Source organism: Lytechinus variegatus, chromosome 7 (genome assembly GCF_018143015.1).
Source record: "Lytechinus variegatus isolate NC3 chromosome 7, Lvar_3.0, whole genome shotgun sequence".
Taxonomy (NCBI): Eukaryota; Metazoa; Echinodermata; class Echinoidea; order Temnopleuroida; family Toxopneustidae; genus Lytechinus; species Lytechinus variegatus.
The window spans coordinates 44,055,558-44,070,246 of NC_054746.1; the positions used below are offsets into that span (position 1 = coordinate 44,055,558).

A 14,689-nucleotide genomic window follows, 5' to 3' on the forward strand; every position below is an offset into this window, starting at 1 on the left:
AAATATTATTTGTCATTTTGACTAGTATCTAGTCATGAAAAGAGGTAGGTATATTTATCGATTCGTGATCTGGGACCATTTCATAAAGTTGTTCGTAAGTTATGCATGACTTTGCGACTGACTGAACGGTGACCCATGTGCTAAATTAAACATAGATATCCATGGTAATATGCAAAATATAGTTTGGAGCTCTATTTTCCCAAAATGACTTAAAACCAACTTAGATAAAAACATGTTCTAGTCGTGGGTAACTTACGAACAGTTTTATGAAACACACACCAGAGTCTGAAAAGAATGAAGAAAGTCGAACAACGCATCGATAGCTGCTGCAAAATCAGGGGAAAATTATCAAATGAGATGTTTATTAAAATGTCATCAGGAAACTTGAGTCTAAAATATCACGATGTATTTGAAGAGGTCATTTAGTAAGAAGCCGTGCAATTGTGTATAACAAATTGTAATTGTTTCATAGTCACATGATAGTACATTTGGTAAATGTAAATATGTTGTATCAACATGCTCGAGAAGGAATGACAATATAATTATGTATGCTCATGTAGATAATGCAGTAACTAAGGAGCCCGGTTCGCGCATGGTATCCACTCGTCAATGGAAGTGCCTCCCCCCGTGCTGTGACAATCTTACGATAGATTAGTCTTCGATTTTAGGCAGTTATTGGCTACGAATTTTATGAGGACATTTTGAACAGCCATTGGCGTCGGAGGTGTTCAAGCTGTAGAGAGGCCGTACGGAGATTGTACCGTCTCTGTTCAGTTACAATATCATATTTTCGGGATTCGTACATGGATCATATTATGACCATACGTAAAATTTGTTTTCGCTTACGTCAATATGTAATCATAATGTTGAATTTATGTTACAAGTAAGTCTGCAGAGTGTAATGGGGTGTGTGTGGGTTTGGGTGCTTCTGTGTGTTTGTGTGTTTCTGATGAGGATTGGGACTTTTAAAGGTTTATTTCTTGTATATTTTGCATATTATGTATTTTATAATCTGTATGTATTTTGATTAACAGGGCCCAATTGCAAACCAGCTTTTTATCTTTGTTAATGTTTTTTATCGTGTATAGCTGAATTGGTTACCCTGTATAAAGATGTGAAATAAAATAAATAAATAGAATGCCTCTGTATATAGACTCATCGTACGCACGATACGACGTGTATCTACTCGCTAAAAATATACAGATAAGAGGAAAATACTTGATCGTCATCGTGCGATCTGCATGAATAGTGAAATACGATCCGTTTCAGGCCTAACTACGATGACCGTACACCAAATTTTAAACAGGCATGATCGAGTTCGTAGTGAAGGAAACTTCAAATATTTCAGTTTTATATTTATATATACAATCATTCTTTTACTTCAACTTGGGTTCTTGACATGATTGCGTGTGTGTGTGTGTGTGTGTGTGTGTGTGTGTAAAACACGTGTCTTATGTAAGAATTAAGATGCAATATTCCAGTGGGCCGATTTGAACAAATTGGAAACTGTTACCAAAGAATATTTCTCTTGAACATGCCAGTTTAAGTGGCGGATTCAGGGCAAAGTACAATCCGAAGAAATCTATAAGTCCACCACAATCCCTGAAGAGTTTGAGGGTTGGGGTGGGGTTGGTCAGTCACCCCTCTGAATCCGCCAATGAGTAAATACTATTCTTCGATAACCATGATAATGGGAGAATGTCTAATTTTGAAAATTAAACTTTTTTTTTCTCAACTTGTATGTCGAATCGTTGTGTTTTATTTACTGTGTTCCCGTGTCTATTTGACAGATCATACACAATAAATCAAGATAATTAAATCTACACGAGAGTGTTAGCATGTGTTCCACAAAGTTTACTCCTTAAATGGATGAGCAAGAAACATTGTTTAACCCTCAAAGGACTGGGCTATTTGATATTTACTGAGGACTTGGGAGGAAGGAGCATGATGCCCCCCCCCTTCTGATCTCGGCCGCCGTTGGTGCGATCGCGTTTAAATTTGGCACGCACATTCTTTACCACATAAACTACAAGCCAGTATAAAAAAATATCTGAAATAATTATTTTGTATTTATTATGAATAAAATATGTTGATTTATTCGTGAAAAACATTATTTGCATATTTAACACCCAATTTGACTTTAGATCTCCAGATGTCATCTTTGTAATATAATTCAAAGGTTTCCACAAATAATTTTTTGAGTTTTGTCAACCACATTTGTGTATAAACGAGGCCTGTGAAGGCCATCCTGGTTATGTGTTGACCTATCCGCACCCCTATACTTCTTTTCTGTCTCCTCATAGCCGTAGCACGGTAGGTGGCGCTATCACACGACTACTGATTGAGGAGAAACATAGAGATGTCTCTATGAGGAGAAATGTCCAGCAGAAAAAAGTATTGTCTCTATTCACACAATGACTTAGAAGTATGTGTCTGCCCCCGGCGAAACCGGGGGGGGGGGGAAGTGCCCCCCGAATTCCCCCGAAGGAAAAACTGCCCTTTTTCAAAATGGAAAATGTCCTTTTATCAAAATGAAATGTGCCCTTTTTCAAAATGAAATACCCTTTTTGAAGTAAAACATCATACATTTTAGGTTAGAAAATCTCAAAATTTTTGGCTCGCGCTTCGCATCAATAATTGTTTAAGGTATGGAATGTCCAGTTTTCAGGTTTGAATAGCACACATTTCTTACTCGTGTAATATGTCTTATCAATCAGAAAAACTTTGCTCAACATAATCACTACAAAACACACTTCTTCACACAGATGATATTCTCTTTGGCTTTGTCCCCCTCCCCCCACGGAAATACGTTCCGCCGCCCCTGGCCCAAATTAAGTGTCATGTATTTTCTTGAACTTATTTTTACGAATTCGTTTTCTCTCGCACCTTTTTCTGTTGTTGATCCTCATCGCTTGTTTTCTCACACATTTCGCCATATGAACATTGACAGAGAATGATGTAAGCTCCATAAATTCATTCATTTTATCATGTCATCGCGCAAGAAATTCTAAAATATATAGTTGATAGAACATTAAACGTAAAAGTTGGAATTCTTTTTTGAAGTTGGCGTAAGTTGCTCACTCGAGCTTAGCTCCTAATTAACTTGATTTTCAATAAGACTGCTAACATTTTCACCATGTTATTCTGATCAAAGCATTACCTTTATAAGGGAGAGGATAGATTGATTAGATGATTAATATTCCAAATGCCTTGATTCTCATTCAAATCTTGATGGTACTGTTTTTATGAGCATTTATTAATTAATCAGACTTTTATGTCTTATTCAAGACAATGTTATTTCTGAAAAAATGTACAGGTCTTTTATTTCATTAAGTCTCGTAACTTTATTTATATTGCAGCCATTTGTAATACCTTATACAGGTCAAAGTTATTTTTTAACTGCCTTTTCAAAAGTTCTCTTAGTTGTAACGTCCCCTTTAGTCAGAGTAAGGTACAGGAATCCATCTTCGAGCTCACGTTTTTCTTCCGGTTCATCTGATGCAGGGTCAGATGACTTGATGATTAATGCTTGCCCATCCCAGCTATTCAATGAGAAGAAGAAGAATAAGAAGAACGAGAAGAAAAAGACGAAGGGAAGAGAAGAAAAAGGAGACGGAAAAGAAGAAAGATAAAAAAATAAGTAAACTTCTGTATACCAACCATTCAAAAGGCAAATTTTCACCACTCCTGTAGAATTTCCCAGGGCCAAGTCATCAGTAACATTATTAGGCAGAAGGGTCGATCATGTATTGCGCGCCGATTTTGAACATTTCGAACATGTTTTTTTTCCACTTTTGCCCCTCCTTGTCTTTCTAAATATATTTGTCCGTATTCCACATTCTTATCAAGTTTGAATAGATACATTGTTATCAAAGGACTATTTGTAGATTTTTATCATAAAAAATGACCGGAAACGGTAAAAATTGCAATTATCATTGTCTTTTACTCAAATTTCATCATTTACAAAAACAGAATATATTCATTTTCGATTGGAGTACATTTGGAGTGAAGTATTGAGAAAGAAATATTACATATTGATAAAAAACTTAAATCGATGAAGAGTAGAAATATGACAAAACTTACTTTGCTATTCTTTTTAAGGTCACTTTCCGGAAGCTATTGTAGGTCTCGAAAGCTTCACCTACTGTGAATGACAATTCTTGAGTAGCAACCGGCAATCTAAAAAGAAACCATTTTGAAAGGAAAATGGCAGTCATTTGCATTTTACCAGAGCCATTCTCAGTTTACCAGGGCCATTTTCAGTTTTCGAGAGACATTTTTTTTCATGATTCAGCGCATGATTTCGCATCAGATTTTGTCCTTGTTTACAAATTAATCTAACGTTTAATGAGGTAATTATTATGTTAGTATGTTATGTCAAATAGATCATGTATATGTTTTATCTTTTTATATGGAAATAAATACAAACAAACAAACTCGTGAGCCACTTGAGGCACAATGATCAGGTATAACAAAGTGGGCACGTGCGAGCCAATATGATCATATATACTAAAAATAAAAATTGTGATAATTGAAAAAAAAAATATTTTTTTTACATAAAGTACATTAGTTTTTGGACCAACTGAAATGCCCAAAACTCATAAGGTTCGCCCCTCCCCTGGCAAGGGATAGCTGAGCCCCTGGGCCCCATGCCGTTGGGTTTCACTCATTTCGTTTGTTATGCATGTTTGGATGGTGGTGCAGTTAAAGGGAAGTTCACCTTGACGAAAACTCTGTTGTAAAAATAGCAGAAAAATGATTAAAATATTGGTGAAGGTTTGAGAAAAATCTATCAAACATTGAGAACGTTTTTTTTTCTTATTTGTGACGTCGTTAACGAGCAGATTCCCCATAATGTTATGTAAAATAAAATGCATAAATTTTCATATTTCAGTGGTTCATGATGACTTAAATTTTCATTTCATTTTTTTGGAGCTGATGTGAAATCGTTTGTGTATTGATATACTGGGAAATTACATTACATTGATTTTGTAACAAACGATATTTATTTGAAATTGGCCTATCCAAATTAAAGTAAGGGAGGGTCTTTTGAATAAACTTGCACTTGAGTTTACTCTGATCTGGATTCCAGTTGTGATAGGTCCTTGTTACGTCATGAAGGGGAAGGGAAGGGGTTGTTGGTAGTGGTGGTGGTGGGGGGGGGGGGCTGAAGGTTTGTGCTGGGATGTACGTGTGCGGTGGCGTCTGTCTTTTGTTTCCATTTGCCTCCCCCGTAATATCTCTTTTTTTATTTATGTTTTCCCCTTTTATATTAAATGTTTATATCTCGTATTCAGGATTTATTACATCATGTATTTTACAATATCATATATATTCAGTTTTCAGATTTTGTAAAGGTGGCAGCGCTAATAAGGCTTTCCCTTTCTAGTTGCCTCCTCATTTTTTTTATAAATCATGTACTTGCTTTTCTTTTCAGTAAACTGTTTCCCAGATTTTTATACTTGTAATATTTGCAATTTTCCCATCATTTATGTAAACTTTGTATGTGCCTTGTATTTGTTTTTATGATGAATGAAATAAATGCTATCAATCAATCAATCAATCAATCAATCAGTAATAGAAATGCACAACAGGATAAAAGTCTATATACTTGTTGCTCTTTGACGTTACTGGTACCTTGATTCAAATGAAGTTATTTGTCAGTTTAAGGTTAAAATCATGTTCCTTTGCATGTTCGTATCCGGGGATCGTATATATGTCATGGGAAGAACTAATAAAACAACACATTAAGAGAAAACAATCATATAGAGTGTGGTAACTCACATGATCTTGATCTTGAATTGATCACCATCCTGTTCGATGTCTTGATACACAGTGGCAGATTTGATGACCTTCCTTAACATGAAGTTCACTCCATTGGCTTGAAGATACTTCTCAAAATTTTCATCATTTTTGGTCAGCTTCCAATAACCAGAGAAATTTGGTAGCTCGTCAGAAGATGCCATAACGATTCCACAATAACAAACTCACTATCTCCAGGTACTAACAGATCTCTCACCGGATTAGGTCAAGACTCGCGGATTAAAACAAAAATGCAGTAAAACGTGTTTGCCTTAGTTGTGAAGAATTATTGTGTAAAGAGTACGTCCAGCACAGCCTATCTTAAATCAGTTGCATAAGGGACTGTACATGTGTAATGCATGAGGTAGCTCGATCCATGGAGCTATTACAGATCCATGCTCGATCTATGCAGGAAAGTGTATTATTGTCTACTCCCAGACTTTGCACAGAGAGATTCTAGATCAAACATTAGACTTTGATCTCAACTCTAATCACAGCACAATAGATCGCTTTCGAAGTGACCTGTTGTGATTTTTGCCATGTTGCATCACACAAACACATTACAGTGGAAATGAAATTTGTAACCTGTCATTGATGTATTGTTGCAACCATATCATTCATGAATAGATTATGTTTTCGTAGTAATTTAACATTTCTTGTATTGTTCCCTTTGCTTTTATTATTATATTGTTACAATTACTATCATTATTATCATTATCATTATAACTATAAGTATCATCACGATCATTATCGCTTATGATCTTTATTATCATGATCGTCATTATTGATTTTATCATCATTATTATCATTATCAAAATATTTGACAATGAATTGGTAGGCCCTCATAACACATTTCACCCTCTTTTATTTCTTCCATACGCATATCGGCACACCATCACAAACAGCAGGGAACTGGCGTAGAACGTCAATAATGGGGGGGGGGGACTCTAAGAAAAAAGAAAATGTTATCTTAACATTTGAAAGGTTGGAGGAGTGACAACATTTTCTAAATGTTGCATTTACCATTTTAAATGGTTGGATTCAGCTTTATACAAGGTTGGATGTAACATTTGGAAAATGTTGTCACTCCTCCAACCTTTTAAATGTTGATTTAACACTCGAATTTTTAGAGGGGGGGGGGGGCTAATCGTAAAATCTATTCTCCTCCTCTCTCCATTTCTCTCTCTCCCATTCTCTCTTTTATTTTGGTTCTCGTACTTCTGAATAAAAAAAAATAATAAAGCAGACAAAACAAAAAACCCAATCCGTATATTAGCCATTGTGCCTCTCTTCTCGTTTGTGACCAACTCTCCTTTCCCCCATTTTCTTCAATTGTATATATAATCCTGGGGGCCGTTTCATAAAGCTGTTCGTAAGATAAGAGCGACTTTAAGAACGACTGGTGAACCTTTCTTACGCGCTAAACCATCGCCAATGGTGTATGCCATTTACCAAGAGAAAGGATCACCAGTCGTTCTTAAAGTCGCTCTTATCTTACGAACAGCTTTATGAAACACCCACCTGGAGGTTAATTTAAAGATATTACACCCAGAAAGAAAAAGCTGATACTCGTATGAAGAAAATAACCATTCATAAATGGCATCTCTTGGCCAATTTGAAATTTTGTTTAATGGATATAATTAATTTAACCAGATTTTCTATCTCCCTCGCTTTTCTCCCCCACTCTCCCTCCCCCCTCTCTCTCCCTCTCTCTCATTATAATCATTTTGCTAACATACTTGAAAGAGATGAACTGTCAAACAGAAAGACAATTATTATAAACTGACAACAAAATTAATAAATATTCACTATAATCAATTAATCATTTCTATTTCATTTATTTCACTCTCTCGTTAAAAACATAAAAAGATCTATACAATGTATGTTTTACAAATAATTGCACATGAGAAGTGGGAGAACCATAAATAGCCATATGGGCTTGTCAATGATGATTCCCTACAAAAATACAATTTACAATTGGAAACAATCAATCAACCAACCTATCAATCAATCAATACTTTCATTAACGGTCACATTCAAACTTTGTATCAATAAATGAATGATAAACTTAACTAATGTTATATAAAATTGGAAGTTTAGAAAGACTGTGAAATATATAATTTTGCTCTGACTGTGAAATACATAATTTGCTCTATCGATCGATCGATCGATAAATCAATCAATCAATCAATCAATAGTTTCATTAATGGTCACATTCAAACTTTGTATCAATAAATCAATGATAAACTTCACTAATGTGATATAAAATTGGAAGTTTAGAATGACTGTGAACTATATAATTTGCTCTACTGAATATTTACCAACGCTTATGTCAAGTTCAATATTGTATAGGAATCTACGTAGAACAGAATAGAAGTTAAAGTAGCTTAAAATAAGAACGCCATCTCTCATCATACTTTGTTGAAATGTCTAACAGCAATGACTTCACCTCTCTGCTGTGTTATTGTCATGTGATTATCATCCTTCAGCTCTCTGGTCGCAACAACGCCATTAGGGTCGGTTTTGTTCCTGAAAAAGAAAAAGAAAAAAAAACACGCCTAGATCATCCTTTGCATCTTCCTAAGCAAGAAAACTAGTCCCACTCACTGGAAAGGATCACAGCCTTGCCCCCCGGATCCAGATCCTTTTATTGATTGGCGGAAAATTTGTGTACATCACCGGGCCTCAACTGACCATTGTTGGATCCGCCCCTAGACCCTAGATAGCAGTTTGTGCTTTACTACGAGGAAGGCATGAGTTTTCAAAATCTTTCCCACATGTTTTTTTTGTTATTTTTCATTTTTTTAATCTAGTACTCTGCTCACCATTGGTCACAATGAGCGGCGGATCCGGGGGGGGGGGGGGGCACATCTAGCCCATGCCCCCTCCCTTTGAAAGCCATAGTCAACATTTTTAATGTAAATATGCCGTTCTTACACAAGTGTACCTTTTTGAAAGGTACAGCAAATATTTTTTTACTGAAAATATTAAGTTTCGTACACAAGTGACGAGTGACAAGTGAAGCTTTTTTTTGGCTTGTCAAATTTTCCTCGGGAAAATGTGCCCCCGCCCCTTTGAAAATGCTGGATCCGCCCCCTGTCACAGTACATTGATGATGACAAAGGTACAAATTACATTATCGTTTGGATTGAGCTTGACCCATTAGATTTTATAAACAAATTAGTAAAAAGTCAATGGAATTTTTTTGTAAATAAGTAATAGATCTAATGAAACTATGTCACTAGCATTGAAGTCGATAAGTATTCAATAAAACATTTCTTCGAGCTGAAAAATCCAAGATATATGGTTTGGTAAAATAAATCAATACAGCCATCTCGCGTTTTTCATGACCCCCCCCCCCCCCCCCCCCGGTAGCATCAGTTGTTGCCATTTATGTGGAGGGAACTTGGTCTCCATAAAAACACTAAAACAGTGGAATAAATTCTTCCTAAGATTTTAGATTGATCTATGCGACTTCTTTATCGACAAAAATCACATTTTTCAGAAAAGACTTAGGTTTAGTGAAACAGATTGCAGAAGCTTTTTAATGACTTGTCCCATATTGTCAACAACTATATACATCGCCATAGTTATATAGAAGCCAGTTACTACTTTACTCACGTGACTACGATTTTATCACCGCTCCACTCAGCTAGTAGCATCTCTTCTTTGCCCGAGAGGGGATTCTTAAATTTAAACTCTTGTCCCACGGTGAACTCTAAGGTTTCTGTCTTAACCGATTTGTTAGTGATGACGAACTGATCTCCATTCTGTGTAATCTCCTGCTGGGGTGACAGTGATGTGATCGCCTTTCTCTTGATGATATTCACTCCTAGAGCCTTCAGGAGTTCATCAAACCCTTCGTCTTTAGAGTGCTTCCATTTACCAGAGAAATTCACTTTGGCCATCGCTGCTGGAACGTTCTGGGAAATGATCATGAAAATAATGATTAGTTAATACTTGTGTCGACGATAATGATGATGGTAACAGACTATTAGTAACAGGAGTAATATAGCCATGGTAGTAACAGGGATTATGCTATGGTATTGAAGGTGGGGGAGTGACCATGCAAAAATACACACATTTTTATTAACGCTTTTGTACACGTTAATTGAAGGTGTGGCTGAACCCCCTCCCCCGCGGTTCTGCGGCCCCTGAACAGCAACAGCAGCAGCATTATAGTAGATGTAGTAACAGTAGTATAGTAGTAGTAATAGTAGTTGCAGTAGTAGCAGCAGTAGCAGCAGAAGTAGTAGCAGTATATAGTAGTAGTAGTCGTAGTTGTTTAGTAGTAGTAGTAGTAGTTGCAGTAGTAGCAGCAGCAGTAGCAGCAGAACTAGTAGCAGTATATAGTAGTACTACTACTAATAGTAGTAGTAGTTGCAGTAGTAGCAGCAGTAGCAGCATAAGTAGTAGCAGTATATAGTAGTAGTAGTAGTATAATAGTAGCAGTAGTAGTAGGAGTAGAGTAGTAGTAGTAGTAGTAGCAGCAGCAGCAGCAGCAGCAGCAGCAGCAGCAGCAGTAGTAGTAGTAGTAGTAGTAGTAGTAGTAGTAGTAGTAGTAGTAGTAGTAGTAGTAGTAGAAGTAGTAGTAGTAGTAGTAGGAGTAGAGTAGTAGTAGTAGTAGTAGTAGTAGTAGTAGTAGTAGTAGTAGTAGTAGTAGTAGTAGTAGTAGTAGTAGTAGGAGTATATAGACGTAGTAGTAGTAGTAGTAGAAGTAGTAGTAGTAATGATACTAATAATTATTGTCATTAAAAATAATGAAATAAATCATAATGAGAATAATATCACTTATGATAACAACGAATGGAATAACAATATGCCATAATTTTAACAAAAGTTATAAACAAAACAATAATGGCAATAACGGTAAACTTAGTTGTTGAGCCCCATATTAATCTCACACCTATATTCTATGGTATAACCTTATAACATACGGGCTCTTACACTTGTTTTGCTAGTTGAATCTATATATACTGTATATCAAGTGCATAAAGTTACCCTAACATCTTGGGAAACAAGTAAATATATAGTTGTGAATGATTTTGGGTCCCAACAGTCGAGCGACTATTCCATCAGTGTTGGCAAATATTAACTCACGTAGGCCGATCTAGCTAGCATGTAAAATAAAATGTCTGGTTCTTCTATCCCTTCCCCTATCATAGTAGAATAATAGCAAAACGTTTTAGATTTATGACCAGTATCTGAAAAATACAAAATACTTATTCTGTTACCAGCATATATATTACTTTCAATATATGTTCATATGTAGTTTATCAGGACATGGACCTATGATCCGGATGAGTATGATAATACCTTTCATATTTTTGCACAATAAAAATATTCAACCAAAATCATTACAAAAGAAAGTAAAAACTTACTATGTTGAAAAATGAACTGGAAAGACAATTAATAATAGCCACACAAATGGAGTCAGTTTTCGAACTACGACAAAAACTGCAGACAAATCATTCAACTTCTTGTTCCAAAGAAAATGTAGTCATACTCGTTGCAGTTCATATGAACGATATATAACATGTGAGTTCCTTATATAGGAACCTGTTGGGCGACGTCTCGCTCGAGTGCCCTCTTTTTTATTTGCTCATTGAAATATATCCACTGATTCAGTAAGTGATCTTTTATCATGTTAATCACGCCATTTATAGAGGTTGTATTGAGCTGCGGTGTGATTGCATAATACTCGGTAAATGTTTTGGGTCTCACTTACTGACCCAGAAAGTAAACGGTGGTAACTATTTTATCTTACAGGTATGCCTATTTGGCAGTGTTAGTCATGCTAAAGCATGAATAATTACCAAACGTTAAGCAAAGTCGTGCTTTTTTACTCTACATTATATGACACCGAGATAGATCGTATTGTCATTTGATTGGTTGTTCGATGTCGATCATTCAGCTCAGGTGTCGTGGCCGAAGGCGTCTGGCTATACATGGAAAGTCCGGGGTTCGATCCCCTGCTGCGGCACGTATACCGTCTATGCCCGTGAGCAAGGCATTTAATCGACAATGTTCTTTTAACCTGCATTCAAATAAAATGGAAGTAATATATGCATCATTGGTAACCTGGTGTGCACTTGTTAAAAGTCTTTGCCGCCGGGCTTTGCTGCAGGCACCATAGTAAAACCACTCGTGATTGCAGCGCCCATGTTGTACGCGAAAATCAAGTTCGCATTGCATGACCATATCTTGCATCGAAATTCATAGATTTCATATAGAATCTATTTTAGGTGTCATATAAACCAAATAATGAATGTTCTTTCCATTCGTGCAATGGACATAATACTCCATTCGGTGAAAGATGAAATAAATGATCCATTCAAGAAGCCGAGTTGAATGGATCATTTCATCTTTTACCTCATGCATGTCCATTGCACTCATGAGCATTCATTATTTGTGTGTTCCTGACTCCGTATGTTATGTGGCAGCTCTGAAAATTAGGTTCTCGTTTCACGAAGACTTGTTTTATCAAAATACAGTTTGCTCTCAACTTAATTAGATTAAGCGATTAATTTTTAGAAGTTATTAACCGTTATAGCAATTTCGTTATTATAACAATTTTATGAAACAGGTCCCAGATGTATAAAATGGGGGGGGGGGGGGCTATTATTACCTACTGAATTTTGATCTCCAATCCACTTCATACAAAATCTGAAGAGTGAAAAATTATATCTTATATCAAATTACGGCAAAAGGGTGCATAAGATTTTGTTCAAACCTTAATATTCTTATGGCATGACGGGTGGGATTTCTGACTTGGGATATTGAAATATTTACCCCCTTGCAACAACTGCGCTCTGAACAAAATCTACTCATATATCAGATTTACCTGATCAGAGGGGCACTAAAGTTTAGATTTTAGAGAATATACTTGTCAAAAAGACACTTACCTCTTTCAAGAAAGACATACATAATGCACATAACCGTACGCAGCGGCGGGGAGGGGGAGCTGCGCCCCCCCACAGAAATTTTGAAAACTTAAATCTTTTCCTTGCAATTTCTCACTAAATTCATCAAAAGTGTGCACAAAGTCCTCAAATTTCACTTTAGAAAATGCAAAATTGCCCCATGACAAGCTTGGTCGCTTCGCTGCCTCGCTTTCGATTTTCTTCGAAATTTTGATGCATCTTGCCCTCTCCACCGGAAAATATCTGCGTACGGCCATGTGGAAGTATGTACAATTAGAGAACAAAAGAACAAGGTTGTGAGTAATTTGCATGGGAATGCTTTATTTAGGAAGCATGCATGATCAATTACAAATACATGTATAGTGTCACAGAATATCAGAACATTCAAATTAAAGTTTAAACATTAGATACAATTTGATGACATTTAGAAAATATGTTGTACTAGAAGACATCATCGGAAAGTCAGCATTTAATGTTCATATAAGCAGCACATTTAATCACACATGTTTGATGTAAGATACCTCATTTTATTTACAGCTAATTTTGCATCTTTGCTTACAATATAGCTTATTATAAAGTAAAACCAAAATGTCCACATGTCATACGCTCTTCATCATGTTCATACGCTAAACGCTCAAAAAGAAAACGAATTTTTTCTTTCAATAAAAGATTTTTTTGTCGCTTATTCGTTTTAGTTTGATATTTGTGGATTACTTGTTTTAAGTTTGTCTTCTGCGTCCGTCTCGATTTTTGTATATAGTTGTGTATATAGTTTGTTTATAATTAGTACTGAAACTAAGTTTAGGGGCTTGCCTTCTCTACAAGCTTTTGCTTTTCTTGGCAAGTCCCTCCGTTCATTTTTTATTTCTTTTCATTGATAAAATTACTGCAACAAATTGTAGTTTTGTTTAATTCATATTCAACATTTGTTACGAAATTTCATTGATTTGTCTGTATTATCTATTATATTGAATATGTATTGTTACTTTGATTGTATTTTGAAAAAAATTGTTGAACGGAAATAAATAAATCTAAATCTAAAATCCAAGAAAACATGCCTCTTCAAAAAAACGTTCTTATGAAATACTATGGGTAAAATTAACACCATTCGATTAAACAAAACTTTAATTTTATTCTAAACAGTCATGATGTCAATTGGCAGCTTATCAATTGAAACACTCATTGACTGTTCTCTGCAATAAGAGGAGATACAATACAAAAGAAATAAAATGATTAGGAAATTCTATTCAATAGATACACCTATACACGAAATGTGATGTTTCCATCAAAAGATTGTTCATTTGCAATAATAAAATACATTTCAAGACATCTAATTATCATACAATTAAAACAAGTTTGGCCAAATCTGAGTTGTAATTCCTGGCGTATATGCTGTTAGATTGAAATCAAAAGCTAGTAATATATTTTTTATAATGCTAAGAATTTCCAAGGAAAAAATAAAACTACATGTACCATAATAATCATTAAATTAATAAATTGTTGAAATAGATTACATTATTCCCACAATGACTTCTTATCAATGAAAAATTCACAAGAAATATACGAAATATATGCATTTAAAATTAAAATGTTGTCTCTCTCTCTCTCACTATATGGGTTTTGGGCTCATTTTGTGTGTGTTTTTTCTACCTTGTTTTGGGTTTGCCTATACAAAATATTAAAAAAATAATAACGAATGCTTTAAATATGCAATTGAAATATGATCCTTGTTGATCAACACTGTTACACTATAATATTCATCATTATTTAATCAAATATGAAATATTCGCTAAAATATACACCATGCAAAGATCTCAAACATGTCATTTAACCTCCAAATCATCAATTAAAAAGGTAATAAATGTTACACCAAATAAATGGCCGTAATCTAAGTCATCAAGAGGCGATTAAAGCCTTAGTACAAATCGATTATTTATGGGACCGTAGGAAAACCACTGAGTGCA

The 14,689-nt window shown here is 35.3% G+C and overlaps 2 protein-coding genes across 2 annotated transcripts; both read right to left on the bottom strand.

The window, feature by feature from the left end:
• Nucleotides 1–2,582: 2,582 nt before the first annotated feature.
• On the bottom strand, nt 2,583–6,034 carry LOC121418033 (cellular retinoic acid-binding protein 1-like). Its single transcript, XM_041611735.1, has 3 exons — nt 5,785–6,034; nt 4,084–4,179; nt 2,583–3,542 (listed from the first exon to the last, which is right to left on the bottom strand). Exons 1-3 carry the CDS (start codon nt 5,964–5,966, stop codon nt 3,389–3,391), a joined length of 432 nt encoding a protein of 143 aa, XP_041467669.1. The 5' UTR covers nt 5,967–6,034; the 3' UTR covers nt 2,583–3,388.
• Nucleotides 6,035–7,622: 1,588 nt separating this feature from the next.
• Nucleotides 7,623–11,348, bottom strand: LOC121418034 (cellular retinoic acid-binding protein 2-like). Its single transcript, XM_041611736.1, has 3 exons — nt 11,184–11,348; nt 9,424–9,725; nt 7,623–8,331 (listed from the first exon to the last, which is right to left on the bottom strand). The coding sequence occupies exons 2-3, from the start codon at nt 9,708–9,710 to the stop codon at nt 8,214–8,216; spliced, it is 405 nt and encodes a 134-aa protein (XP_041467670.1). The 5' UTR covers nt 9,711–9,725; nt 11,184–11,348; the 3' UTR covers nt 7,623–8,213.
• Nucleotides 11,349–14,689: the final 3,341 nt, after the last annotated feature.